The sequence below is a fragment of the Cervus elaphus genome, chromosome 9, assembly GCF_910594005.1.
Source record: "Cervus elaphus chromosome 9, mCerEla1.1, whole genome shotgun sequence".
In the NCBI taxonomy this organism is placed as follows: Eukaryota; Metazoa; Chordata; class Mammalia; order Artiodactyla; family Cervidae; genus Cervus; species Cervus elaphus.
This window is the reverse complement of record NC_057823.1, coordinates 60934041-60960252: the sequence shown is the minus strand read 5'-3', so window position 1 is coordinate 60960252 and position 26212 is coordinate 60934041. Positions and strand designations below refer to the sequence as shown.

General features: G+C 37.2%; 2 protein-coding genes across 7 annotated transcripts in view; one reads left to right on the top strand and one right to left on the bottom strand.

Annotated features, from left to right (window-relative positions):
* Positions 1 to 20702, bottom strand: part of FBXO38 (F-box protein 38) — a 62915-nt gene extending 42213 nt beyond the window's left edge. For 5 of the 6 annotated variants that reach the window (XM_043913205.1, XM_043913209.1, XM_043913208.1 and 2 more), the window contains exons 1-7: positions 20587 to 20702; positions 12734 to 12924; positions 8544 to 8677; positions 5895 to 6058; positions 5527 to 5692; positions 2601 to 2738; positions 1309 to 1446 (exon numbers count right to left, since the gene is read on the bottom strand). In XM_043913205.1, coding sequence (XP_043769140.1) covers positions 1309 to 1446; positions 2601 to 2738; positions 5527 to 5692; positions 5895 to 6058; positions 8544 to 8677; positions 12734 to 12861 — 868 coding nt within the window. In that variant the 5' untranslated portion in view covers positions 12862 to 12924; positions 20587 to 20702. Of the gene's footprint in view, positions 1 to 1308; positions 1447 to 2600; positions 2739 to 5526; positions 5693 to 5894; positions 6059 to 8543; positions 8678 to 12733; positions 12925 to 16711; positions 16811 to 20586 lie in introns of all 6 variants that reach the window. The other variant, XM_043913207.1, reaches the window with a different exon arrangement.
* A 212-nt stretch (positions 20703 to 20914) lies between these two features.
* The window catches only part of LOC122700361 (sperm-associated acrosin inhibitor-like), a 151921-nt gene continuing 146623 nt past the window's right edge, over positions 20915 to 26212 (top strand). Inside the window, exon 1 of the mRNA XM_043913202.1 lies at positions 20915 to 21359. The gene's annotated coding sequence lies outside the window, so the exon portion shown is untranslated. The remainder of the gene's footprint in view (positions 21360 to 26212) is intronic.

The window sequence follows — 26212 nt, the reverse complement described above, 5'->3', positions numbered from 1 at the left end:
ATATTCATCTGACAGCTGTATTGCAAAAAGCTTCTCCCACTCTGTAGCTTGACTTTTTACTCCAGCTCTCCCTTATGCCTTTTGATGAACAACAACAAAAAGTCTTTATTTCAAGTTAGCACAATTTACCAATTTTTTTCTTTATGGTAAATGCTTTTTGATGTACAAATCTCTGCCCAACAATGTTAAAGAAGACATTCTCCAAACTTTTCTTTTGAAAAGTTTATTTTTTATATTTGGATCTATGATTTTTATAGAATTAACTATTGTGTGAGATATTCTGGCTCCTTAAGTAAAATTAGAGTTGTTCTTAAACACTTATTAGGGAAGAAAAGTCTCTGTTGCTCTTTTAGGCCGTTTATGCAAATTCTTGGCTTTTGGCACCTCTCTCTAGGTCTTCTAATGAACAGTTCCACTGTGGTCTTCTTTTCCTTTCTGACTTTCATCTTGTTAACTACAGACATGGAGTAAAAATTACACTGTTGATTTTGAGGGAGTCTCCATTCCCTTCACACAATGTAATGAACTACACTTGCACCAGACTCGATTAACTGACAAAATGTTAAAAATGCACTGCTTACTCATTTTAACAGTATTAATGATAACATCTATTTGTTACCAATGGTACTTGATGATTTTCCATTTATATTTTCAACATTCAAAGTTATATTTTCTGTTCCCAACTATTAATTATCTATATAGCTAAACTTCTTGGTCTTTTTGTTGCAATGAGGAGATAGTTAACATGGAGCATATTCTACTACATATGATCATTTAAAATATAATTATGGGTGGTAGGCAGTAAAATCTTTTTTTCTTTTAAAAGCCATCATCTGATGGGTATGGGTAGATCTAGTATCCAACTGATAAACTTTAAAACATTTCATATACTATAAAGTATCAGACAAATGTTAGGTTAACATTTCTAACGCCTGAGTTCTTTTGTAAACCTAATTTGTCTAAGTCAAAAAATATCTCTTCTCAGCAAAAGCCACTAGGATATTTCTGTTAACATTTCTCAGAAAGATTTCAAATATACCATGAATTATTAGCTAACTGATAAGTATTAACAAGCCAGAAAACATGACTTATCATGCTACTATTTTGAGAAGGTTTAACACTGCATAAAAAAGAAATGATTACTAGCCACACTCATAGTTACTTATTCTTCATCAAATACACCAGACAGAAAGTAAAATTACTAACAAGCATTTCTTTTATAAAGACTCTGTAGAAAAGCTAAATAAAAGCTTAATAAATTTTTTAACTGATTTTTAAAGTATTTAGTAACTAAAGGAAAATGAATACCTGATCTCCAACTGTCTTCAACTACATGCTGTATAAGACCTCCAAGGAAAGGAACTCGAACCATTTCTAAATGTTCCAAGTTGCGGGCAGAGGCTAAGCCTGTTACTAAAGGGACATATTTCAAGGAGTTTGTGGGTCCTGAAGAAAAACAATTTCAATGGAACAATGTAAATTGCCAAGATGATTTTTCAAATCAGCAACTGAAATGAATAACTTATAAATTCTATGTCTGAAAATGATAGCCAAATGGCTGGCTCTTGACAATTTATCACTGGAAACAAAACCATTAGTAAGTCAACCATATACTGATTCAGCATAAGGATTTTTCAGTAACATTAGAGATTTAGTATTTTTTTAAATTCCCTGGAGTCTCAATAGTTTTGAGCTGAAAATAACCGAGGGGGAAAATGCAAGTTGAAAATTTGATCCTTCATTAAAGTAAATAGCTCAATGACTTAAACATCTCTCTATGTGACCAGTATTATATTAGGTGTTATGGAAGATCACAAGATAGGATCCTATCCATCAAAGAGTTTGCAACTGACATGGACATAAAACATGAATAATTATAAAAAGATAAAAAGGCAGAACATATCAAAAACAAAAATCAAATCTGATGTACTACATAAAAAAGAGAAGTCAGTCAATGAGGCAAAACTTGCATAAAAGATGCATACGAGTAAAGAGGAGGAAGGAAGTGTTAAACCTCAGGACAAGAAAACAAGAATAAGAATAGACACTCAGGTGAGAGCTGGTACGGTTGTTTGGGAACAGTGAGTAGACAGGCCTGACAATAAAAGGGGTACTTTGGAAAGGACTCTGAAATAAGGTACCAAGAACAGCTCTGGTTATGAACTCTGAAGCAGAACAGTCCCCACTTGACACACTAGGACAGCAGAAATACTGAAGGTTTTGGAACAAAAATGTAGTATCGTAAAAGCAGTGTTTTATGCTTTACGGTATATTAAGTCAGACAATAGTTACATGCAAAAAGATCAAGAGACCAGAGACACAGAAAGTATACAAAAATTTATTAAAACAAACCTATATAAAAAGTGCCCATAAGAAATAGGTAGAGACATTTTGACACTTTGCGAAGGGTCAAAGGCAAGTCATGTGTCTACTGTCTTTAAAACAAAAAAAGTACATTTACCTACATAAGGTAAGTTACAAACACAAATAGTAACAGCATAATATAATTTCACTTACAACTGTATCGTATCTATGCAGTTTGCTTTAGGGTATTTTTAGAATGGTATATGTATATTTCCACTACAACTATAGACCCTTACCTGCACAGTTCCTCATGACAAAAGTTCGTAAACTGATGCAAAGAAAATCTTTGAACGGCTGTGGTTTAGTGAGTCTTACCCACTTCATGTAAAGGTGCCTTAGCATTGGGATACAAGGAATTTCAGGAACATTCACCCCTAAAGCATATACACAAAAAAAGAAAAAAACAAGAAAACCACTAAAAGACACTGTTTGCTGTGTACAGGTTCAACAGTCTATTTTTCAAGTTGACAATATATCCTTCCTGGATATTTTCATCAGAACAAATTACCTAGTTAGCGCCTATGAAGATAAGCTTATATAAAACAGGCTTGTAAAGAACAATTTAAACAAACAATGAACAGACTACTTTGTAATTTCTTTAGAAAAGGCAAATGGGAAGATGGGATTTAAAAAGTATTTCAACATTTTATACACATAAGCTTTTCTCTTAACTCTGTAACTCTTCAAGAGTTACCAGGAATCATATTTGCAGAGGACCATTTCTGGAAGAAAGGGGATGTACAGTAGGAGGATAAGTCAAGAGACACGGAAGAAGAGAGAACATGGGTAACTTGAAAATTCTTATGGAAGGAAGCAGTTTGAGGAACTTGCCCAAAAGCCTAAACACTGTAGATTAGGGAACAGCAAAGAAGTGACAAATTCTCAGAAAGAAATTCAAGGATCCAGAGTGATGACATTTAGAAAGCAACAGCTGGCAAAATCAGTTTAATGTAATTTTTAACCTTGAGTCAGTAGAAGCCCTGCTAGCAACAGCAACTAGAGAAAGCAAAACTGGGAGTACTTAAATTGGTGGTTCTTTGAAAGCTAAATTTATGCACATTCTACTATAAGCATTACTCCTTAACCTGGTCCACCTAAAAAAGCATAGCTAGCTTTAGCTTTGCACTATGAGTAAACACTGTACTCACTGGGGATTAGTCCAAAGGAAGAAAAGCAGAAGTAAGGTACAGATTGAGACTCAAGATGCAAAACTCACAAAGATATATTTAGCATCTATCATCATGGTGGTAGTTCTGATTAGGAAACCCAAGGGCAGCAAGGGTGAGACAGACCCAGACAAGACAGTTATATTCTATGCCCAATCCACATTTTATCCCAAATCCATTCTATAAACAAAGGACACAATTACCTGTCTTCCCCAGCATGTTCATTAATTTACTATACACGTTTGTATCACCATCACAGTGTTAAACTGTTGAATTAATCAAATGAATTAATGCATGTCAACAAAATTTACCAAGTACTTATTTATATTTGCAATGAACTGTGACAGGCATCATGGAAAATATAAAGATATAACCACAGTCTCTGACTTTAGAGAGCTTATATTATAAACTTCAGATATTATAGAATTCCTTTATTATCTAAAAATCCAAATTCAAACTAGATATCCAAGTCTTTCATCAGAGCCACCCCTTCATCTTGTAAAGGAAAGACTGCTGGAGAGCTCTGCCTGTCTCCCATAGCTGCGTATCTAAGTGGTTTTTAAGACCTACTCCTTATCGTTCCTGCTGCTCTCCCTTCCCAGTCTCAGAAATACCCAGTTCTTCAGGACCATCCCCAATATCTGGAAGAATGCTTGGAACACAGCAGATACTCAATATGTACAAGTTAAATAAAATATTTAGTCAGTACTAAAGGTCAGACTATAGTAACAGGAGTCCTCCCCACCACCCTGAAATTCCTTTCAGCAATCTAAGCCAAAGACAACAAATTAAATTTGAGAAAATGTCTGTCCTTATCATTTACTTAGGTTTGAAATTATCAGGATACAATTTCAGAGAATATTTAGACGGAGAATGCCCTGTGATCACTGCAAATAAGGTGTCTTTGGAAAAAGACCACTTCCTCCTCATTTCTCAGGGAAAAAGAGAAGTGGCAGAGTTTTCCAGAAGCTCTGGGTTGAAGAAACGGGGGAGTTTTCTGCTTGGAGAAGATACAAGTAAACAAGAGTTTTATCTAAGATTTTTTATTCTGTCATGTTCTAGAACTGAAGAGGATAATAAAGTAGCCACTAGCTACATGTGGCTATCTGATAAACTACAATAAAATTTAAAAATTCAGTTTTTCTGTTTCACTGGCCACAGTGGGTACCATATATGATAGTACAAATATAGGATATTTCCATCATCACAGTAAGTTGTACTGGAGAACTATTCTCTAAACTCTCCCCTAAAGGGTAGTGAAGTCGCTGGGTCGTGTCCAACTCTTTGCAACCCCGTGGACTGTAGCCTACCAGGTTCCTCCGTCTATGGGATTCTCCAGGCAAGAATACTGGAGTGGGTTGCCATTTCCTTCTCCAGGAGATCTTCCTGACCCAGGGATCGAACCTGGGTCTCCTGCATTGCAGGCAGATGCTTTACCCTCTGAGCCACCAGGGAAGCCCCCTAAAGGGTAGAGCTAGGAGCAAAAGGTGGGTATCAGAAAACAGGGGCAAGATTCCAGCTCATTCAAAAAATCAAAAACACAAAAAGCCCAACAACTTTCCAAATTACTCAAACTGCCTATTAAAATGAAAATAGACTGATTTTGAAATAGTAGTTTTCTCACCTACCCACCAGGCCTCTGGCCCCAAAGGCTCTTTAGTGGGAAATCTAAATTTTTATGCAAGTCTCAGAAGCATTTCTTTTTCTTTTTCATATATGTACTTTAAAATAAAAATATTTAATTAAAAATTAAATTTTTAATTGGAGGATCACTGCTTTACAATATTGTGTTTCTGCCACACATCAACATGAATCAGCCAAAGGTATACATATGTCCCCTCCTTCTTGAACCTCCCTCCCACCACCCACCCCATCCTACCCCTCTCAGTTGCCATCAGCAAAGCTATTTCTAAAATCCCCATTATTCCCTTTCCATTAATATTCAGCTGTATGGCATTTAAAGGAGTTACAAGTAACCCAAGAAACATGTACTCACCAACTAAATGTAAAGTTTGAATTTTGGCTCCTATAGGAATTTTCAGTTTATTTTCAGGAGGAATTGGAAATGCTCCATTACGGTTACGAAATTTCCCCAAAATATGAACATGTGGCATGTATGTCCAAATGGATTCTACTAATTCCAAGTGAGAAGTTTCCACACCCTACAAAATAATGCCAAAGCAAGCATAAGAAAGGCTTTTATTTAGCATCCAAAGCTTCTATTTCTATATCATAAGATCCTAAGTATGCAGTGGAACTTAAAAGTTCGTTATGAATGAAATTTGCATGAACATGTTTTATCATTCTTTTAATTTAGTGCTTCATTAATCAGTTGATGTCAAATGTTCAACCAAGTGCACTCACCACTAAGTTTGGGCATGCCTGCAAAGCTTCCAGAACTCCTGGAATGCTAAAAGCCTCATGGCCCCGTACCCTTCGCCTCTCAAGGTATCGAGGGTGAAGGCCATATAGCTGTTCAACATCTGGCATCTTCTTTAGTAGTGTCAGAAAACTGGAATCTGTGAAGCCTAAGAAGTTCACAAGTATTTAGAGCCAAGTTTATCGTCACTTGTTATTTTTATCAAATGTTAACAACAACAAAAAGATAGTATTTTTAAATTTTCATAAGGCTAACATTACAGCTGAACAAATGGTTAAACAGAAAATATTTCCCTTAGGAACAGAAAATGTATTAGAAACACCACCTATTCTGAGTTGATACTTCACAGTTGAGGCTTTTTATTATTTTGTTGTTGTTGTTGCTGCTGCTTTTAAGGAACAGACCTCTTCAACTAGGAACACCATTCTTTCAACCCAGATGACTTGGACCTGGTGGTGAGGAAGGACAACCTATCTGGCCACCACTCTCCTTCTCCAAAGGTACTTTCTGGTCCATAAAACCTTTATGCTCTATAGAGCACACAACCAAAAAAATAAGAAACACAGGATCTCCATTTTCAGGAAGCTCACAGTTCTAACCGAAATCCCATCTCAAACTGGGTTCTCTTAGGTACCCATGTCACAACAATTACTCTATCCTATGTTTAACATCATTCCCAGGATATTTTAGACAATTCATTCTTTTGAACAAGACAGGTACAAGTTAGCTAAGAACATAAACGATCCAAACTATGAGGATGCTGAGCTGACAGAAAACTATTTATCTCAAAGGCCAGCTGTGCTCCATTGTGGGAAGCCACCAGATGGGAAGAGAGAAATACTTTCATAGTACGAGCTGCTAGTGCTTGGTAAGTAAAGAGATAAGTATTTTAATTTTTGTTTTAATGGAGGCCATCAGTAAGGCAACTGTTTATAAATATATAAATAAAATAATAATAAATAAATATATTTATTATAAATAAAAATAAAATAAATATAATAAAATAAAAATAAATAAAATATAATAAATAATAAATAAATTTATAAAAAATAAAAATAAGATAATAATTTTCAAGAATAAAAGTTCCAAACCATTAAGTCTTACTACAATTTTCAAAAGTTGTTCTAGTTGTACAGGGATAGTCAAGATGCTGTGTAAACTCCAAATTCACAGATAATGAAGAGTAAGAAGGGACCTCGGAGATTACCTGGTCTCTCTAATTAAAACAACAGTCCTCATTATTGTTCTGTATAGTAACTCTACTGACTAAGCCATTCAATGTGTTAATCATTTCACATATCTACTCTCACAACCCAATGAAAAAGTTTATCACTCCATTAAAAAAAATAAAAAATGAACATTACCTTTGCCAATGGCCATCCTCTTTTGTTGTATATTACACATTGCCTCCCACCCAAGAATGGGTAAAGTTCCACCTTTACACAGATGGTGGGAGAGTCCAAGGATATCACATAGGTAAACCATAAAATGCTATATAAAAACCTTATTTAGCATTATTATATAGAGAATCAGGGTATGAACTCCAGAGACTAGACCCAAGTGGCACTAGCAAAGCAGGGTTAGTGAGATCTTATTCTAGGCTAGAGACTTTTGATTTCACTTTTTTACATTTGTTACACTGATGGGCAGCCTTGGGCTCACAGGTATTTATCACAGTCTAAAAGAAGCCAGCAATGTAAAAACACATTCTTCTCTGGCTTGATAAGGGGCAGAGATTTGCATTTTAAGATTGCACCACATGGGCGCTCTGCTATCCTGTCTCGTTAGTGCATTAACCCCATCTCCACAATTCCTACTGGCCTAACCTCTGTTAAAGCAAACCTAATAAAACAAATAACAGTCCTTTTCACATTGCCCCTAATTTTTTCTTTTCTCTATCTCTGCAATATGATAAATCCTCTTCCCTTACAACAGTTTCTTTAAAGTATCTGAAGACAAACATCACACCAAGCTAGGTTCTACCCTCAAGTCTTTGCGATGGTCTTCAAAAAAAGATATAGTGATAACTCTGATCAAGTGACAAAGTTATCAGTTGACTGATGAGCTCTTAAAAGGCTATGTAGCAACCCAAACTGTACATCATCTCAATATTTCAGAGGTAGTCTGTTCTGTTCCTCATAACAGAACAGAGCAAGACAAAAATCTCCTCAGCCCTTCACTTCTATTAAGCTCCCCACCACTCCACTTTGCCCAGCACCATGGCTTCATCACATTTTCAAAATATCAGGATATGAATACTGTTGATGAAAGGTAGTTTAAAAAGACATTCAAAATTGCTAAGCATTAAAGTAATTAAAGGACCACTGTTAACTGAAAAGGCTGATTAGCCCTTAATATTAATTCTTCCCTTTTAGGTGTGCTCCGTTTAACTAAAGTCATTGACTTTTTCCAGTGGTCTCTTTACCTGAGGTCCATTTGTTATGGTTAGGCTACAAACTTTTTTGAGTTCTTCATGTGCAAGACCAATGCATAATTTGAGAAAATTCCAAGACCTAGTACAGACCTTCTAAAAGTGTTAAGACTATCCCAAAGCAACAAGCAATTTTTGATGGGAACACTATTATTAGTTTCCAGTGGGGCTCCACTGTACATTACAGGTTAAATTTACTTACCACTTGGCATGTATTCCCACCATCGCCCTGCACAGAGATCTACAACCCTCACAACTCTCAGATATAGGGTGACTGCTTCCTTTAGCTTCCGGGAAAGACACTCCATACACATGATATCCTGCAGGGGGAGGTACCTTTGTAAGAGAAAGAAACCCAGATTTATCAAGTGGGTAATTAGTTCATCTAACTGACAGGTTATTTTTTTCCTTCCTCCATTCTCCTGCCTCTTAAGTAAAATAAGACCCTAGGAATATTCACCAGGTTTTAAGATTAATATAAATACATAGGATTTTACTTAAAAAAAAAAAATCAGCAAATACTTAAGCATCCACAGAAAGTGTAGAGCTCCCTCCATATAGCATTGTATAAATCCTGCCTTTCTCCTTATAAGAACAAAGAAAATCTAAAAGAAAAAAAAAAAGTCAGTATATTTCAAGGTATGGTGATATGGGAATGTAAAAGAGATTAGAGAGAAATGATTAATTTAAACCTAACCTATATTATTTTATAGTTTTATAGAATCCATTTCCTAACGTGGCTAAAAACATTCCTCTCTGCTCCTGTTCACCACCACAAAGAATCTCTACTATTTTCTTCATCAACAGATCTGTATACTAAGTTTATGGTGTATCTTTTTCCCTAGATCTTTTACCTTTTAATCACATATTCTTTAAGTACTGTATAAGCATAAACTCATCTGAATTACAATTTTCTTTTTCCAACCTCCCCTGTTATCTCTTCCTTCATGAAACTTTTCAACTAACCTCTACTTTTGTTCTGTTTCCAGTAATACTATTATATATTTTGAAAGATCAGAAAAATCTCATCTCTCTTTCTCAACAGACCTAGGTTAATTTAAGGGAAAAGAAAAAAGGCAAAGCTCCTCTTTATTGACCCGGTGTTGTATCACAGACACTGTACTACAGCCACTGTTCCATTTCACAACTTTGCAAGCTAGATTCTTTTCCTGTTTGCAACACAGCCCTCCACAATCCTTTTTCTTTCCTTCTCTGTTCTGCTGTGTTCCCCAGCCCCTGACTCATCCCTTTATGAATTGACTGGGCAGTGGAAGGCATGGCAAAAGCTTTATGCTATTGTTAATCCCCTAGCTGAATGAATTCTTTAACATCTCTTACGTGTTCCCTTAACCCTACCTACACTTCTCTGAATGATTCCTTCATTATCTTCAAATTCCAGCCAAGTATACCTTGCTTTCTGCTAAAACTCTCATTGATATAGTAGGTGCTATCATTGTTCCACTTTACAAGTAGTGAAATTCATCAAAAAGTTAACCAGATAAAAAAGTCAACAGTTAGATAAGAGAGAGGAAGAGCATGGATGTCAACAGGTATGTCTATTTCCTAAAAATTAAGCTAATTCTAAAGGAAAGTCCAAATATGCCTGCTGAATATTTCTCTGCTCTATTTTTTTCCCCCCTATATCTGGTCCTTTGCTTTCTCCTTTGTAACTATTTAAATAAAGCAAATAAAATAAAGTCAAATTTTCTACAAAAAAAAAATTGTCAACTTAATCTACAGTTTCTATTTCTCAGATATGAGGATAATTTTCAGAAACTATATTACTATGCATTTTATAAACAATGAAAAATTGAATTTGTTTTCTAAATCAAGTTTTGCCACTAAAACTTTCCCCCCATACCATTAATTTTTTTTTCTATCATTAATTTTTAACCAAAGTATTTGCCTTAGTTAATATTGTTTAATATTACACTCCCTTGAAATAGAAACAATAGTAATCTTATAAAGATTAGATAAACAATGTATTTTTACTCCACAGATAAATGGTCAAAAAGTTGGAGTTCAGGGGAGGGGAGGGGTGAGTTAAAAAAAAAAAAAAAAAAGTTGGAGTTCAAAAGACAGATCAAACATGTTTTAGAAAAGATGTGTTTAACATGGCAGGTACAGCAAAGATTGGGTTTCTTTTACGGAAACCATAGTTTTTTCTTATTTCATGAAAATATGCTAAACAATTACTACAGGACTACAAAAAGAATCTTCAAATAAAAACTTTACAGCCTAAAAAATAAATGTTTATTTTTAGAATAAACATCTCAGACCAAATTCAAGCACTCAGCTTAGTTCACAGTTATCATTACATTCTGCCAATCTGCTGCATGTTTTTTTTCATAAAAACTAGGGTACATCCTTCTACTTGATTCCACTCCTTCTACTGCCATATTCTGTTTGAAATGCAAAATCAAATCCACTATCAATTTAAAATATGATCAAATTTGTTCATAATACATCCTACCATTAGTCAACAAACAACAAACACAAATCCCTAGAAACCATTTTACCTATGCTCTCCTCTAGAATTCTAATAGCTTCATTGTTTAATTCACTGAAACATTTAGAATACAGTTGTCAGCATGTACACCCGTGACTGATTCATGTCAATGTATGGCAAAAACCACCACAATATTGTAAAGTAATTAGCTTCCAATTAAAATAAATAATTTAAAAAAAAAGAATACAGTTGTCAGAAATGAGAGATAAGGACATACTTTATTATTTTCTTCAAATAGTTTTTAGGCTGTGACATCATCACTGAATAATCCACTCAGCTTTTTTCACTGATGTGAATACCTAGTCTGTCATAAACCGGATCCCCACATATATTTGAATCCACATATGGAGCCTATATATGGAGTCTGTTTTACCCAACTGGCTGGCTATCTTCTCCCGTAACAAATCTTTAATTATTTTATACTTTAGAATACATTTGAACATCTGCTAGGGTCAGACTATTTCTGGAAAATTTCGGCTACAGGAGTTTTCCTGCTAGGTTAACTTTAGTATCATCTTGTTATGTTTTTTAAAAAAAAAAAAAAGGTCTGTTAATTGGGCCTTCTATTACCAGACAGAACTGAACAAAAACTACACTGACAGAATAACAAACTGCAGAAGATAAAGACTGAGACAAATTTATACTGAAAAAAAAAAAAATACAGTGCCTATGGTTCCCCAAAGTAACTCTATCACTATTTTATATAATCTGCAAATATTTAATAATTTTTTAAAAATTGAAAACCTTTCTAGGAACTTCATATGTGGGAATTTCCCCTAAGTAAATAATCTAAAATTATGGAAAATTCAAATGTTTAGAGAAGTTAATTGCATTATTTAAGAGAAAAATTAGAAGTAATCCAGATGAAATAGAAGAAAAAAGGTAATTACATCATAGTCAGTGGAACAGAAGGCAGTGACTAAAATGATAAAGACCATGTAGTAATATGAAAAAAGGCACAACACAATCATAATCACTAATGCTTGCAAGTATTTGTGTCATGCAGTGTATAAAGTGCTTTAAAAGAATTATCTCAGATGGGAGGGAGGTTAAAGAGGAAGGGGACATATGTATATCTATGGTTGATTCATGTTGATGTTTGACAAAAAACAACAAAATTCTGTAAAGCAATTATCCTTCAATTAAAAAATACATAAATTAAAAAAATAATTATCTCACTGAATCCTCATAATAACATCTTTATCTCTATCATTGGTCCACAGCTAGCAAATGAGACTCAAGAGTCAAACTCTGGCCTCTCATCTCAGAGACAAAAGTATGTTAAGATATGTTAGTATTTGAGTGATAATGAAAGAAGAGAGCAGGAGAAATTATAATGACAGAGTTTTTTGGTTGTCTTTTTGGATTTGTTTCTGGTTTTTGTAACAGTTGTTAAGTACAGTTTAGATAAAAATATAATTTTTAAAAAAGGTTTTGAAAATAATTTGTCAAAACAATGTTAATGTGTACACTGCATATGGTGGTTATTATTTCACAAAACTTTTTTTTCCATTTACTTACATATATGTGCACACTGAGCAAAATGTTGTTTCTTACTGTGGACTGTAATCAGAAAGTCAGAAACACTGTCTTATGCTGTACACAAATGGTACTGTAACAATAAAAGTCAACAAATCTATCAGTCAATAAGAATTCTAAGCAGCCTGGAATGTTAGCAGTCTAGACAATGTCTGCCCAACAGAACTTTCTGCAACAGAGGAAAGTTCTTCACTGTCTGTGCCATCCTACACAGTAGCCACCAGCCATACCAGATCTTTAATTTAAACATCACATGTAGTTAGTGACTATCTAACAGACAGCTCTAGGATTTGCTTCTACTTATAAATTCCAGGTAGGTGAAAATCAACCAAACAAAACCTTACCTAAAAATATGGCAAAGCACTTCATGTGAAAGTTGATTCATATAGTCCTTTGTTTCATCAGATACTGCTTCCTCAGGAATTTCATTATTCATGAGACATGTTTTAACACTTTTCTTCCGTGGACCCATTGTTGTGTTATCTCCAGGATCAAAGAGCAAATCTCCCCTCTTGGTTACTTGACTTCAAAGCACCTGAAAGCAACCAGTGATTAGAGGAGACTAAAACACGCCAAACCCAGACAGAAATTATCCTTATAAAACAAAGGTAAAACAATGTCGATTCTAGAATACAGACACACAACAGTAGTGCTATTACAATGATACAGGCTACATTCAAATTAACAAAAATATTACACAAAAGGCACAGAATACCTTTTTTCTGAAGAGAAGTAAAGGTAAAAACTAATTATTTAGAATGAGCAAAAATCCAAAGAATCGGGAATCCTGAATTCTATTTGTACTGTTGCTTCCTAGTTCATTTACTCAATTTCTCCTCATGTGTAAGGTAAGATCATTAAACTAGATACAGGTGCTTATGATTCTAGGATTGCCCTTAACATAGCAGAAAGCAGAAGACTCCTAGATTCTAGTCCTGGGTCAACCCCAGATTATTTCTATGAACTTGAACCACCGTTTAAATTCTTCATTTTCCCACCAATAAAGTGAGGGGATCTGATTCTACCAGTGGGTCATATATCCCTTTAAGAATTTGATTAAAAAATAATAATAATCTTTTCCACAAAAAACAAAAGCCAACAAAACTGCTAAATTTTATAAGCAACTTCAGAAGAGTAAAACTACCCTTCTCCCTCTCTCCCTCCCATAAATATTAACGAGCAGAAGTTAATTCACTTTTGTATTAAATATATGTATGGTTTGTTTGTTTGAGGGAAGAGGAGGGCATGGGAGGGAGAAAGGAGGAAGAACTGAGTGGGGGAAAAGAGAACAGGAAGAACGGAGTGAGGGAAAAGAGATAAAAGTCAGATGAGCAAACTTCCGCCTAGAGGTTTATTTTGTAGGTCAGGTTAAGAGGGAACTATGTGAAAACAGTGTCATTTATTTTTTGTTTTATAAAATCTTCATTATTTTCTGATTATAAAGTTATTATATGCTCATTATAGAAAGTCTGTAAAGTGTAAAAAAGTATAAAGATGTAGAGAAGTTATACCACTCAAGGCAACTGGTGTATTTCCTTCTAATCATTTTTTTGTGCATATTTTAACCTAGTTGAGCTCATATATATATATATATATATATATACAGTTTTACCTGTTCATGTAAAATAGTCACTCAACATGAAAAGATTTTCCTGTGCTATTGAAATCCTATTTTTTAGTAACTGAATTTGAATAGAAAGTGAATATAGCAAAATTTACTGAACTGTTCTTCTATTATTAAATATTGACTATGCTGTGCTCAGTCATGTCCATAGAGTCTCTTTTGTGACCCCCATGAACTGCAGCCCACCAGACTTCTCAGTCCATGGGACCCCCAGACAAGAATATCAGTGTCATTTAAATAGTATTATCAATTATCTCTGGTAAAATTCTGAAAAATTAGATGGACTCAAAGTGAGAGAACTCTAGAGTTCAAAGCTTAATCATGTTACAGTGATGAAAAGAACTGCTGCTGCAAATCTGTCGGTCTCTCATTTACAGTGTTTGCTCCCTTTTATGCACCAATGTTTTTTCTTAATTATATTGGTACTACCAAAAGTTTCTAAAGTGGACCACATGCTTCCATTTTCTTACAGAGATGAGTCAATAAAAGCATTACCTTTTCTTGATGACCTGAAGTGATCAATATGAATATACTTTATATTCTGTAATATATTCTCAGGGATTAGTGAACTATATGGAGTTCCTGGGGTTCCTTTGCTTCAGCAGATGGGAGAAAACTACAAGGCTAAGTGAATTCTTATATTTTTTTGTGTGCATGTGTGTGTGTGCTCTGGTCTCTTCTTCTCTCACTGAATGGTTATGCACTGTGAATTATGGCAGGTGTCAGCATGCTTGCTTCTCTCTGTACTCCACCCAAACACATACACAAACCTCTTAATTTGCTGCTTCTAATCAGCTATGGCCTGGAAAACCAAAGAAATAAATTTTTAGAATTGTGGGTGGATTAATATCAACATGCACTTAGTCCTACGGCTTGAAGGAATTCTACACAGTAGATACATGAACTACAGTTCACTGAATTTGTTTTTAAAGAAACACATAGACATGATCAAACAGCAACCAAATCAGCCTACAAGAAATCCTAGTTTCCAGAGGATAAAATCTTTCCAATCTGATCAAGTACTTTTCCAATCTCATCTTTCAATTTTTACCACTTGCTCATTCCAGCCACACCAATCTCAGTTCATGCATTTAACATTCATCTTTTATTCCTAATAAGTTACTAACTCTGGCTAGAAAGTCCTTCCTTTCCCTTTCTTTTTCTTTTTGCTACAAAAGCAATATTCTGCCTTCAAAATATAGTTTAAGGTTCTCTGAGAAAATGTCTCCTACTAAACTTCTCTTCTGAGGTCCCTGTAATATACTTCACTAACATGTGCTTCTCCCATAGCAACTTGGATAGTATTTTATTGATTATGTCTCTGCCAGGAAAAGGAAAAGAATCTCAATCTCTGGCTACTGGGTGATGACAAGTCCTCATTCATAGCAAATCACACATCTGATGTGTAACCATCCATCAGTCTTTCCATTCTTCCATATGTGTTCAGCAGAAAGGCAGCTAAGAACCATTTCATGCTCCTATGAGCATTCTATTTGCCACCACAGCACTCAATGATCTCAGCAACAAGCCCGTAACCCTGGCAAAAACATAATCACTCTAATAAAAACACAAAACAAATAGCTACCCTGAGGCATTCAAATATGTTGACAAGACTATTAATCAGTACAGACCAATCCAACCATGGATTAATTCTCCAGTTACATTATTTAGCACATGCGTCACCCTTTACACCCTCACCTTTGCTAACTCTAACCATTCATGGATACCATGTTCTTGACCTCATCCTTTAAGTAAAAATCTTTCTTGGCCCTTCATCCTCCTTTCACTAAGTGGTGTAGATCTGCTACTCTCATCTTACGATTCCATCTTTTATCACTCCTTATTTTGCAATACTGCGGTTTCGTGTGAATCAGATTTAGTAGCTCCAGCAAACAAAACACACTTGAAATTTTAAACAAATAGATTGCTCCTTAAATATCACAGAGTTTACATAATTTCCCTTGTTTAGAACTCAGGAAAATATTTACTCACAGATATGACATTATACAACATTATAGAGAGGTCAGGTTAGGTCTCCAGCAAGCCCACAAAAATCCATTTTACCTACTATGCATTAAGACTAACTACCAAAGAGCCTAAGTTAGCAGGACTGTAACAAAACTTTAGGTGAAATTGTATATATAGTTCCCATATCAAGTCTAGAATTGAAAACTTGGTCACAGAGCTACTTATTTGTCAGCAAGTGGAGTAGTGAGCCTTCGGTGGGGAAGGGACTCACGGAGATGAACAGTGGGGTAAAGGATAAGACTACCATCTTCCACCTAGGGGCTTTAACAGTTCAGGACCCATACCTAGGGGAAATCCCCAAGTCCTCTCCAGTCCCACTGTCCTTGGCAGTGTTAAGGACATTAAAGACTTCTTCAAGGACTCAATTCCTTTCCCTCACCACCACTCAAACTCTATTAAAAACAAACAATAACCAAAACACCCTACACAACTGTTTCAACTGAAGCTGGCTTCATCATCACTTGAGTGAAATACATGACTAGACTATGCTGAGAGCATTTAATCCACTAAGTACAGACGCCTGGTATCCCTGTTTGAGAAGAAAACACTATGAAAGACAAAGAGACCTAGTGATGATGAAGTCTCTCTTATATGTGCACTCTCTCTACCGCTTGTCTTTCAGTGGAAAGAGGATAAAAGCAGGTGACAACAGAAAACTATGATGACTAGCCTTCTCTGTCTTGGTTTCCTCCTACCCTTCTCTCCAAAATATCACCACTTGTCACTTGAGAAACTCAGCCAGGTAGGAGAGGTCCAAAGCAGCAGTCAGCTGAAAGGGGAGAAGAGGGAAATTCCAGTTATCAGCAGTGGATAAAGATGACATATAGGAACAAGTTTAGCATAGGAATTATGGAGGGTAAGGGAGAGGTGAGTATAAATAATGACTACAAATATAGAGAGACTATTATTTGCAGCAACAGGTGTTATTTTGGGGGGATTCCCTGGTGGCACAGTGGTAAAGAATCCACCTGCTAATGCAGGAAACACAAGAGATGCGGGTTTGATTTGTGGGTTGGGAAGATCCCCTGGAGTAGGAAATGGCAACCCGCTCCCGTATTCTTGCCTGGAAAATCCGACGGACAGAGGAGTCTGGCGGGCTGCAGTCCACGGGGTCGCATGCAGCCCCCAGGTGAAGAGTCAGTCACGACTGAGTTCTGGAGGCTGAGACTAAACCTCTAGGAAACGTCATTCTGAATGACAAAACTTTCATTTTCAGTGAAAGTTAAAAGATGAAGGGTCCCTCAGAGATTAGTCACACAGTTCTTAATTTTTTGTGGGTCACAAACCCATTTGGGACTATGACAACAGTTGTACATCCCCCAAAGAGAAAAACAAAACGCTTCCAGATTCATATACTCTCAGGGGCTTCACAGAGACATGCAAGCTCTTCAACAGGACACTATCCAAACCTGGTTCCTCAATTTTTAGATGGACAAACAGAACCAGAGGGTATAAGTCACTTTCCAAGGGCATATATTAAGCACCAAGAGTTTATGCTGGGATTCAAATTTTTCAGCCTACACTATATAACCTGTCATCAAGTCAGTCTTCTGCACTTCAGCTGGCTGCTGCATTCCAGAACTATGCCCCAGTGCTTGGAGACGCACTTCTTGATGCTCTGATAAAACTGCTGCTGACCACACCCTCCTTCACAGATTAGAGCCTGTGGTCCATCTAATTTGATTCCCACACAATAGCTTACAGAAGCCCTGGGTCTCTACAGTCATCCTGTAAAGGCTGTTTAACAGACTTTAGCCAAAGGAAGCATCATTTTTGTTCTAGTGGTCCAAGTACATTCTAACAATAAGTCTGAATTGTTTCTGAGTATTCTTTGAATTTGAAAACTCAACAAGGGAAGGAAGGTCCTTTTCATTAATACAATTTCTTAGGCTGCTTCGTTCCTTGCAATCTGCCAGTTCAAGTTTCCCCCATCCCAAACTAGACTACCTATCCTCTACTAATTTAATTCATTCTGGTTGCTCCCAAATTTATCCCTCTCTTTTAAACCTTAACCCTCAAGGCTATTTCTAACATTTGCTGAGGAGCACCTTGCTTGCAAAATAATTTCCCTTTTTATTCTCTATTCCCATTAGATTAGTTTTAACACTTATTGTACACAATTCTATCACTGATACCTATAGAAAGTCCTACATAAATCCACTCCTTTACTCCCTAAATGTACAACTTAGAAATCTTCTTATACCTGCTCATCTTGTCAACATCCTCTTCCATCTCTCTTATTCTAATTACTCTCTTCCTCAGATCACAGTGGACCCTCCAAGATACATGTTTGTCTCTTACTAACATACTTCATAAGGAAGAGATAAACTGACTTATCTTACAACTAACTGGAAAACATAGGGACCTCTTCTTTTATCAGACTTTCACAATGCTGAATCAATTTTCCATTCTGTATCTAATTAATAATAATTTTTTGGAGAAACTCCTTTTTTAAACCTTGCTATTATCAATCTATCCACCCATCCAACCGTCCCCTCACTTGATTATTTCTTTTATTGCCTACTAGGTGCTAGGTGGTGACAAAGCCTTTCCTCCCATGAAGCTCAAGGGCTCCCCTGCCCCTTACATTTCTAACACCTTTCTTTAGTTGTTGTTGTTGTGGGTTTTTTTTTTTTTTTTTTTGGCTTCAGTTTGCTTATATCAAAGTAATATTGTATGTCACTTAATCTGACACCATTCCTCATAGATCTACTGTCTACCACCTAGAACAGCCTCTCCTGCCTAAAGAAATGCTGCACCACATCCACCAAGTTGCTCAGATAAAAAACAAACAAATAAGAAAAACAGAATTACAGTGCTGAAAACATCTAGGAACCATCCAGTTGAATCTTTCATTCTCCAGATAAGGAAAGTGAGAACCAGAGAGGTAAGCTGGCTTGCCAGAAAGTATCAGTGCTGTAACAAGGTACCAGTACCAGTGCTGTATCTTTAACTCAAGCCCTGTTTTATTTCACTATGTCACTTTACTGTGATCTAGTTTTTCCTTTTTCTCCTTCTCTACGTCTTAGTATCTTTTTTTTTTTTTAAACTAAAGAGTGTACCTCCAGGCACACAGTCATTTAAACAAACACACACAAAAGTTTACCCAAAGAGGACATACGAATCACAGCACAACAAATTTTAAAGAGAAAGAGCCTTAGTGATAACCTAGACCAGGAATTATAAAAAATGAGATTTAAAAATTAGAAACACAGATTTTTCTACCTATATGGCTACATAACATGTACCCTCCACATCTCACCTTTTCCCTCCCCCAGAAAATCATGGATTTATAGTTATTATTTTATTCTTCATTCGTGCAGTTGTTGTTTTGTTGTTTAGTCACTAAGTCCTGCCGGACTCTTTGCGACCCCATGGACTGTAGCCTGCAATGCTCCTCTGTCCATGGGATTTCCCAGGCAAGAAAGAATACTGGAATGGGTTGCCATTTCCTTCTCCAAGGGATCTTCCTGACCAAGGGATCAAACCTGTGTTTCCTGCGTTGGCAGGCGTGTTCTTTACCGCTCAGCCTGCAGAGTATGAGAAGGGGGATTAAGAACCTGTGACCTAATCTAACTAATTTATTTGTCTGATGAGAAATCTCCAGTCCAGAGAAAGGAAGGTATTTGCACAAAGTAAGAAAATCAGCCAATTTAAGAGAAGTTTTAAGACAAAGGTCTGTTTTCCACATTTGCGTGTTTTACACTGCTGATATAGGTTCAAAAAACAAAGTCTTCAGGACAGAGCTTTCCAGCACACAGGAAATACAGCAACCTTCCTAACTGCCCAGGTACCCTTGCTTGGCTTGGTTGTCTGGAAAGAAATATGGTAGACACCTCTGATAAGTCACCTTGTTATACAAAAATGCAGAAAAGAGATGCTTTCAGGCGTGTTACTAAGGAAAGACTCCTTAAAAGGGAGTTGAGATTCTGACTTTTTAGCTCGGAGGGGCATCAAACGCACCCAACACCCTCATTTTACAGATATGTAAGCCGTGCCACAGAGAGGGTAACTGACATGGGCAAGGTCAGAGTGCGTCGGTGGACGAGGTAACACTAGAACTCCGGGCTCCCTATCCCCTGGTGGGCCGCCTCTCAAAGATGTATTCACCGCGTCCTGCTCAGATAATCCCCTCAGTAGCTGACTACAGGCTTTAATTCACAGGTTAAAACACTGACTTATTAAAATCGTGGAATTTGTGACGCCCAGAGTACGACGAGGTCCCAGAAGTTACCCAGGCCAAAACTCCCATTTTGTTCAGGAAATCGAGACTCAGAGAGAGTGCTAATGCTGGGATCTTGGGCAAAGTTTTTGGCAAGGTGGCAAACGCCGCCACCAGGGCCTCGAAGACCAACCACCACAAACCCAATACACCACAAACCCAATCCCGGCTTTTCGAGGAGCTCTAGGCCCGAAAGGGGCCGGAGACCGAGAGCCCAACCGGTCGAGGGCCCTAGAGCCCGATTCAGTCGCCTCCAGCCGCTGTACGCACCCCGGGCTCTGTAGCTTGCCGCCCGCCCCATGCCCACCCGGCCGTCGCCTCACCTATGCCAGCCCTCCGTTTGTTGTACTGGTGAAGGGGGAGGGAGAAACGCGACAAACACTTCCCGCGGACCCCACCGCCGGGACACTTCCGCTTCCGCCGCCCCTCGGGCACTTCCGGAATGTTGGCATCCGGGGCTTGGCCCATTCCCTGTGGCCATGTTGGGTGAGGCGCGGGCGTCCAGACCTGGTAGCCATGTTAAGCGTGGCTTTTGAGTAAACTCGCGGCGAGTCCTTCAATCACGTGACAGCGTTACCACGCCCAAAGTGTGCGGCGTCTGCTGCTGGATAAATAGTTCAGATTCTGCGGTTTGCTTCTGGGTGGCTTTGGTGCACCTTTCGGGGTTTCGCTTTTCTCGGTTGCAAAGTAGCTAAGTTCTGGTAGAGATTTTTTCCAAAACTTACTCACCTGAAAACAGAAAAACTTTTTTTGGTGAGGGTGAGGTGGGGTAAAGACATCAATGTTCAGTCAGCTTTTCTCTACATTTGGGACATTGTGTATGTACGTTTTTTACAGTATTTTATAGTTTCCAAAGGATTTCCTCATCGTCTAATTAAACACTCGCCACGACCGTGACATATTGGTAGAAGTTAATTTGACCCGGTTTTTTCCTTACAAAAATTATCTTCAGAGAGGGTGTGGACTGAAAAACAACAACAACAACAACAACCCACAGCCTAGAAGTAGGGAATTACCTTTTATTCAGCGCACTGGCTGAGGAGTTAAGCTGTGGAGATGGCCTCTCAGATTATCTGCGAATGACGGTTCTGAAGAGGTAAGGCGTGCAGATGTGTAGGAGAGTTTGCAAAAGAAAAAAAGCAGGTAGTTGAACGTGAAAATATTACTGCTGATTAAAGAAACAAAATGTCAAATTAATGAACATAGCTCTTTTTTATGTATGAGGTAATATGAGAATCTGGGCTTAATGAAATCATTCTCTTGATATGTACCTTAAATTTCTAGGGTCTATAATCCTGCTTTTCTCCGAATTGAATCCCATTAGGAGGCACCTTCAGGCACAGCTGCAGTGACTGATGGCTCCATGACCACAGCATTCTTTAACTGAAATGACACGAACCGTTGTATGTCTACAGAGATAATTGCCCAGTGTCACACAGCTAGACTGAAACCCAGATTTTGTATACTCTCCAAATCCCTGCCCCTAAATATGGGTGACCCTTGAACAACTCTGGGGTTAGGGGTAAAAAATTCGAGTATAAGTTTACAGCAGGCCCTCCCTACTGCAGTCCACATCTGCGGGTTCAAACAACCACAGAGTACTCAATCTGTGACCTTGAGATGTAAACTCTAAACTTCGGGTTTGTTAGGAAAAAAGGGATGTCGTTATGGTAAGTACATGCAAAACCACCACAAAATTTAGTGGCTAACCATAATTTGTTGGGATTCTATGAGTTGACTGGGCTCAGTTGGGCAGTTTTAAATTGGGGTTACATGCATTTGATGTTAGATGTCAGCTGACACTTTTAACTGCAAATTCAAATGGAAGTTCTCTTGTGGACAATTTAGTCTGCAAGCCCTCTAGGGCCTCAGCTAGAAATATCCATCAGAGTACCTACACATGATCTATCCTTCTGGTTTGGATTTCTCACAACAGAATGCTGGGTTATGATAGGGAGCACTCAGAAATAGAGTAGAAAGTGAGCTGTCCCAAGCAGTACAGAAGGAAACTCAAGGACCGGACTTCAAATGATTCAGCCTTGGGAGTCCCAGAAGTCACTTCTGTCATATTCTGTTGGTCAAGGAAGCCATCCAGATTCAAAATGAGAAGGGTAAGATTCCACCTGTTAATTGAATGAGTAGCAAAAAATTGGGGGCCCATCTTTAATTTACTACAGTACCTCCTTTGTGTGTTTGTTTTTTGGTGGGGGGGAAGTATATAGATTTTATTAGCACAGGCTTCAAAAAGGAAGGCTTGTAGCCCCACCAGTACAGTCTTGAGGGTGTACCTGAGTGATTCTTTGCATGATTTATTTTTAATTGTAAAACATACATAGCTTCCCTGGTGGCTCAGTGGTAAAGAATGCACTAGCCAATGTGGGAGACACAGGTTCCATCCCTGTATTGGGAAGATCCCTTGGGGAAGGAAATGGCAACCCACTTTAATATATTTGCCTGGTAAATCCCATGGACAGAGGAACCTGGTGGGCTCCATTCAGTCCACGGGGTCCCCAGAGTCAGACACGACTCAGGGACTAGATCACCACCACCAAAATATATGTAAAAAAATTTAGTATTTTAACCAATTTTGAGTGTACAGTGGCATTAATTCATTGGCATTAAGACTATTTATGTTGTTATGTGACTAGATCACCATCCACCACCAGATTTTTTTCATCTTCCCTAACTGAAACTCCATATGCCCTAAACAATTCCCACCTGCCGCAGCCCAGCCCCTGACAGCCACCATTCTTTTCTCTTGCTGTGCACATATGAGTAGACTCATACAATATGTCCTTTTTGTTTGGTTTTTTTCACTTAGTATAATGTTTTCAAGGTTCATCTCTGCTGCAGCATGTGTCAGACTTTTCTTCCTTTTTAAGACTGAGTTATATTACATTGTATGCATATATCATATTTTGCTTGTAAGTGGGTTGCTTCCCACTTACCACATGTCTGTTGTAAATAGACATTGTGAATAATTCTTCAGTGAATATTAGTGTGCAGATATCTTTTCTAGATCCAACTTTCCATTCTTTTGGATATATATCCCAAAGTGGAATGGTTTGATCACATGGAAATTCTATTTTTAATTTTTCCATAGTAATTACCCCATTTTACATTCTCAGCAACAGTGCCCAAGGGTTCCAATTTCTCAACAGCCTTTCTCTCATTTTTTTTTTTTTTGTGAGATAAATTTTGTAATCCACTTAGAAGAGTGCCTAGCACATAGCAAATATTCTGAAAAGGTTAGCTGTTACTATTTGATTGTTCAGAGACTTTTTTTTTTCTTTCCTTTTTCTCAGTAGTGTTTGAAGTTTCAAGGACTGAATTCTTACCATGAGATTTTTCTGAAGTTCACTTTCAAAGTATCTTAAAATTTCCCAAGTTACATAAGGAAATGCTGTGAAAGGATGTTGTAAGTAGGTATATGCTTAGAGAATTGCACTATCAAAACCAAACACAAGTTGGTAGATTAGGCGTGTGCACGTCCGTGCGCACACACAAAAGGAAAAAAGAAAAAGTTTCATGGGTAGCTTTTATAAACATGAGACCTAAGTGAGCATAAACAAGGCCATTGTTTTTCATTTTTAATTTGGACCATACTGTTCAAGATCAAGGTTATTATGTCTTAAGAAAATGAAAAGATCTAGAAACTTTAGGAACTCAAAAAAATTTCTTTTAAGTAATCAGCCTTACTGTGTTTTCCTTGTCAACTGCATTAAGTGCTGATCGTTTAGCCAGCTCTCTAGAGATGTGAGAGTAAAGTTATTTTTTAGAAAAAGAGATGTTTGAAATGCGAAGAACTATTTACCATGAGTCAGCATTTACTAAAAGACTGTGTGGGACCTGGGAATATGTTAGACTGTTAGGGCTGCAGACATGAGTAGGAAGCAGTTTCTGCTCCTAAGCAATCTACCTCATCTACAAAGAACACTTAAGTGAAGTGTGGGAAACCCTGGCCCATTGGAATGTCAGGATACCCAAGCAGTACAGAGGACAGTGTCCAGGCTCTGTGCAGCTGTGCTTGAAATAATAATAACACCCAGTTCAGCTCACTTTTCCTTCCCCCATGAGCTTGTGTCACTACTTAATTATGTCTCTCTGTCTCATCATCCTATCTCTTGTGTCTCACTTGCAAATTCTTAATATTTTGTTTTTTCATTGTGTTAATCACAATGTCTTTCTACCAGTCATTTAAAATACATCATTATGTTTAATCCCTATGAACTCTGTGAGGTGAGTATTGCTTACCCCATCTTATACGTAATGTAATTCAGGTTCAGAGAGGTTAAGTATTTTGCTAAAGTTCACACAGCTAGCAAATAAAGAGAATCACTTTTTGAAATTTTAGCTATCTTACTTCAAAACTCATATTCCTCCTGTGCACTCTTGTAATTTTTCCTCCAAATAACAATCTGATTAATCTTCTTTAAGCACACAAGGAATGTGTCAATGACTCATTTTTTCTTAAACTTTAAACCTTAAAGCATACATTTATTTCTTGTTGATCAGAGTTCCAAGGCCCAATATGCCTTGGTTTCAGTCTACCATTTCAATCTCCTTTTGCTGCATATAGGGCACACAGGACTCAGTTTCCCCTCACATACTCTGACTCTCCTGACCTTGACTAAATGAGCAAGTTCCCCCCCCCCCCGCCCCGATTAGTAGAAGGTGAATTAACCTCATTCAGCTGTCACAAGGAAAGAAATGAAAAGTGCTGATGAACTGGGCCCACCCAAATGAGCCTAATACTGGGATGGAAACTGATGGTCCTTAAATTCCAAAAGTAACAGGTAGAAAGCAGGTGTAGTTTTCAAACACTGGTTGTATTTTGAATCTGACATGGTTCATTAATTCATTCAACAAATATTTTCTGAATGCTTGCTCTCGGGGGAGGCATTGGACTAGTTGCAAAGAAACAAATACAGTAAGTGGATATATTTCTACCTGCAGTTTGGTCAAGGGAGACAGGCAAACATCCAGGTGAACCAGTTTCTCAAACATGAACAGATGGGGGGGGTGTGGGTATACAGTTAAGCTTAGTTGGATGAAGGAATTAATGAAAGGATAAATGTACTCAATTTTTGCTTTTGAGTACTTCAGTTATAACAAAATTCTTTCCAAATGTTACAACTCTTATTCAGTTAAACATAAAGGTGGCAAATGACAACTTCTCAAAGCGCCAATAATACACACTTAATAAAATTTTTATTCTTTTAAAATTCTAAATTTAAATCAATAATTAAAGATTTCAAATTGGAATCACACAATTCATCCATCATATTCTTTACTATGTTATATTTTCCTAAAGTATCTATATTTTAAATTATAATTATTTGTAGACTATTTCTTAACCCAAACTAAAATATAGATGTGATTTATTCATTTCTATGCTTGCATTTAATTTTTTTGGTTATAAGATAATTACTTAAAAATTCAATTCCCCATATTAGCAGATTGTAGTTGCATATTGATGGGGAATAGCTAAGCCCCATGATTTCCCTTCTTCCCACCCAACCCTTTTCCTTTTGGCTCTCAAGCTGTGAGGATACATGACTAGGGTGGTAACAGCATTAAGTCATCATGTAGATAGAATCTGTATGGGAGATGACAAAACCAGCATTTCATGCAATTCATAGACTAGCAGAGATCAGAGGTGGACAGTAAGACTCCTTGTGTTGCTTCAGTCTGGGGATACTGCTGATCTTGAATTGAGACGCTGGGTCCTGCTAATTGCATGAACCCACCCAATTCTTGTTTGACCTAGGCTAAGTTTCAGTTAGATTTCATCACTTTTAACAAAGATATTCCTGATAATATTTACTATGCTGTGTTAGCCATTAACTGCCTCTATTATCCTAAACCTTCAGAAAACGTGTTACTCTGAATAGCCTTGAAAATGTTTGAGGAATGAAGCACCAAAGTGCTGTGCCAAAGTGGTGGATA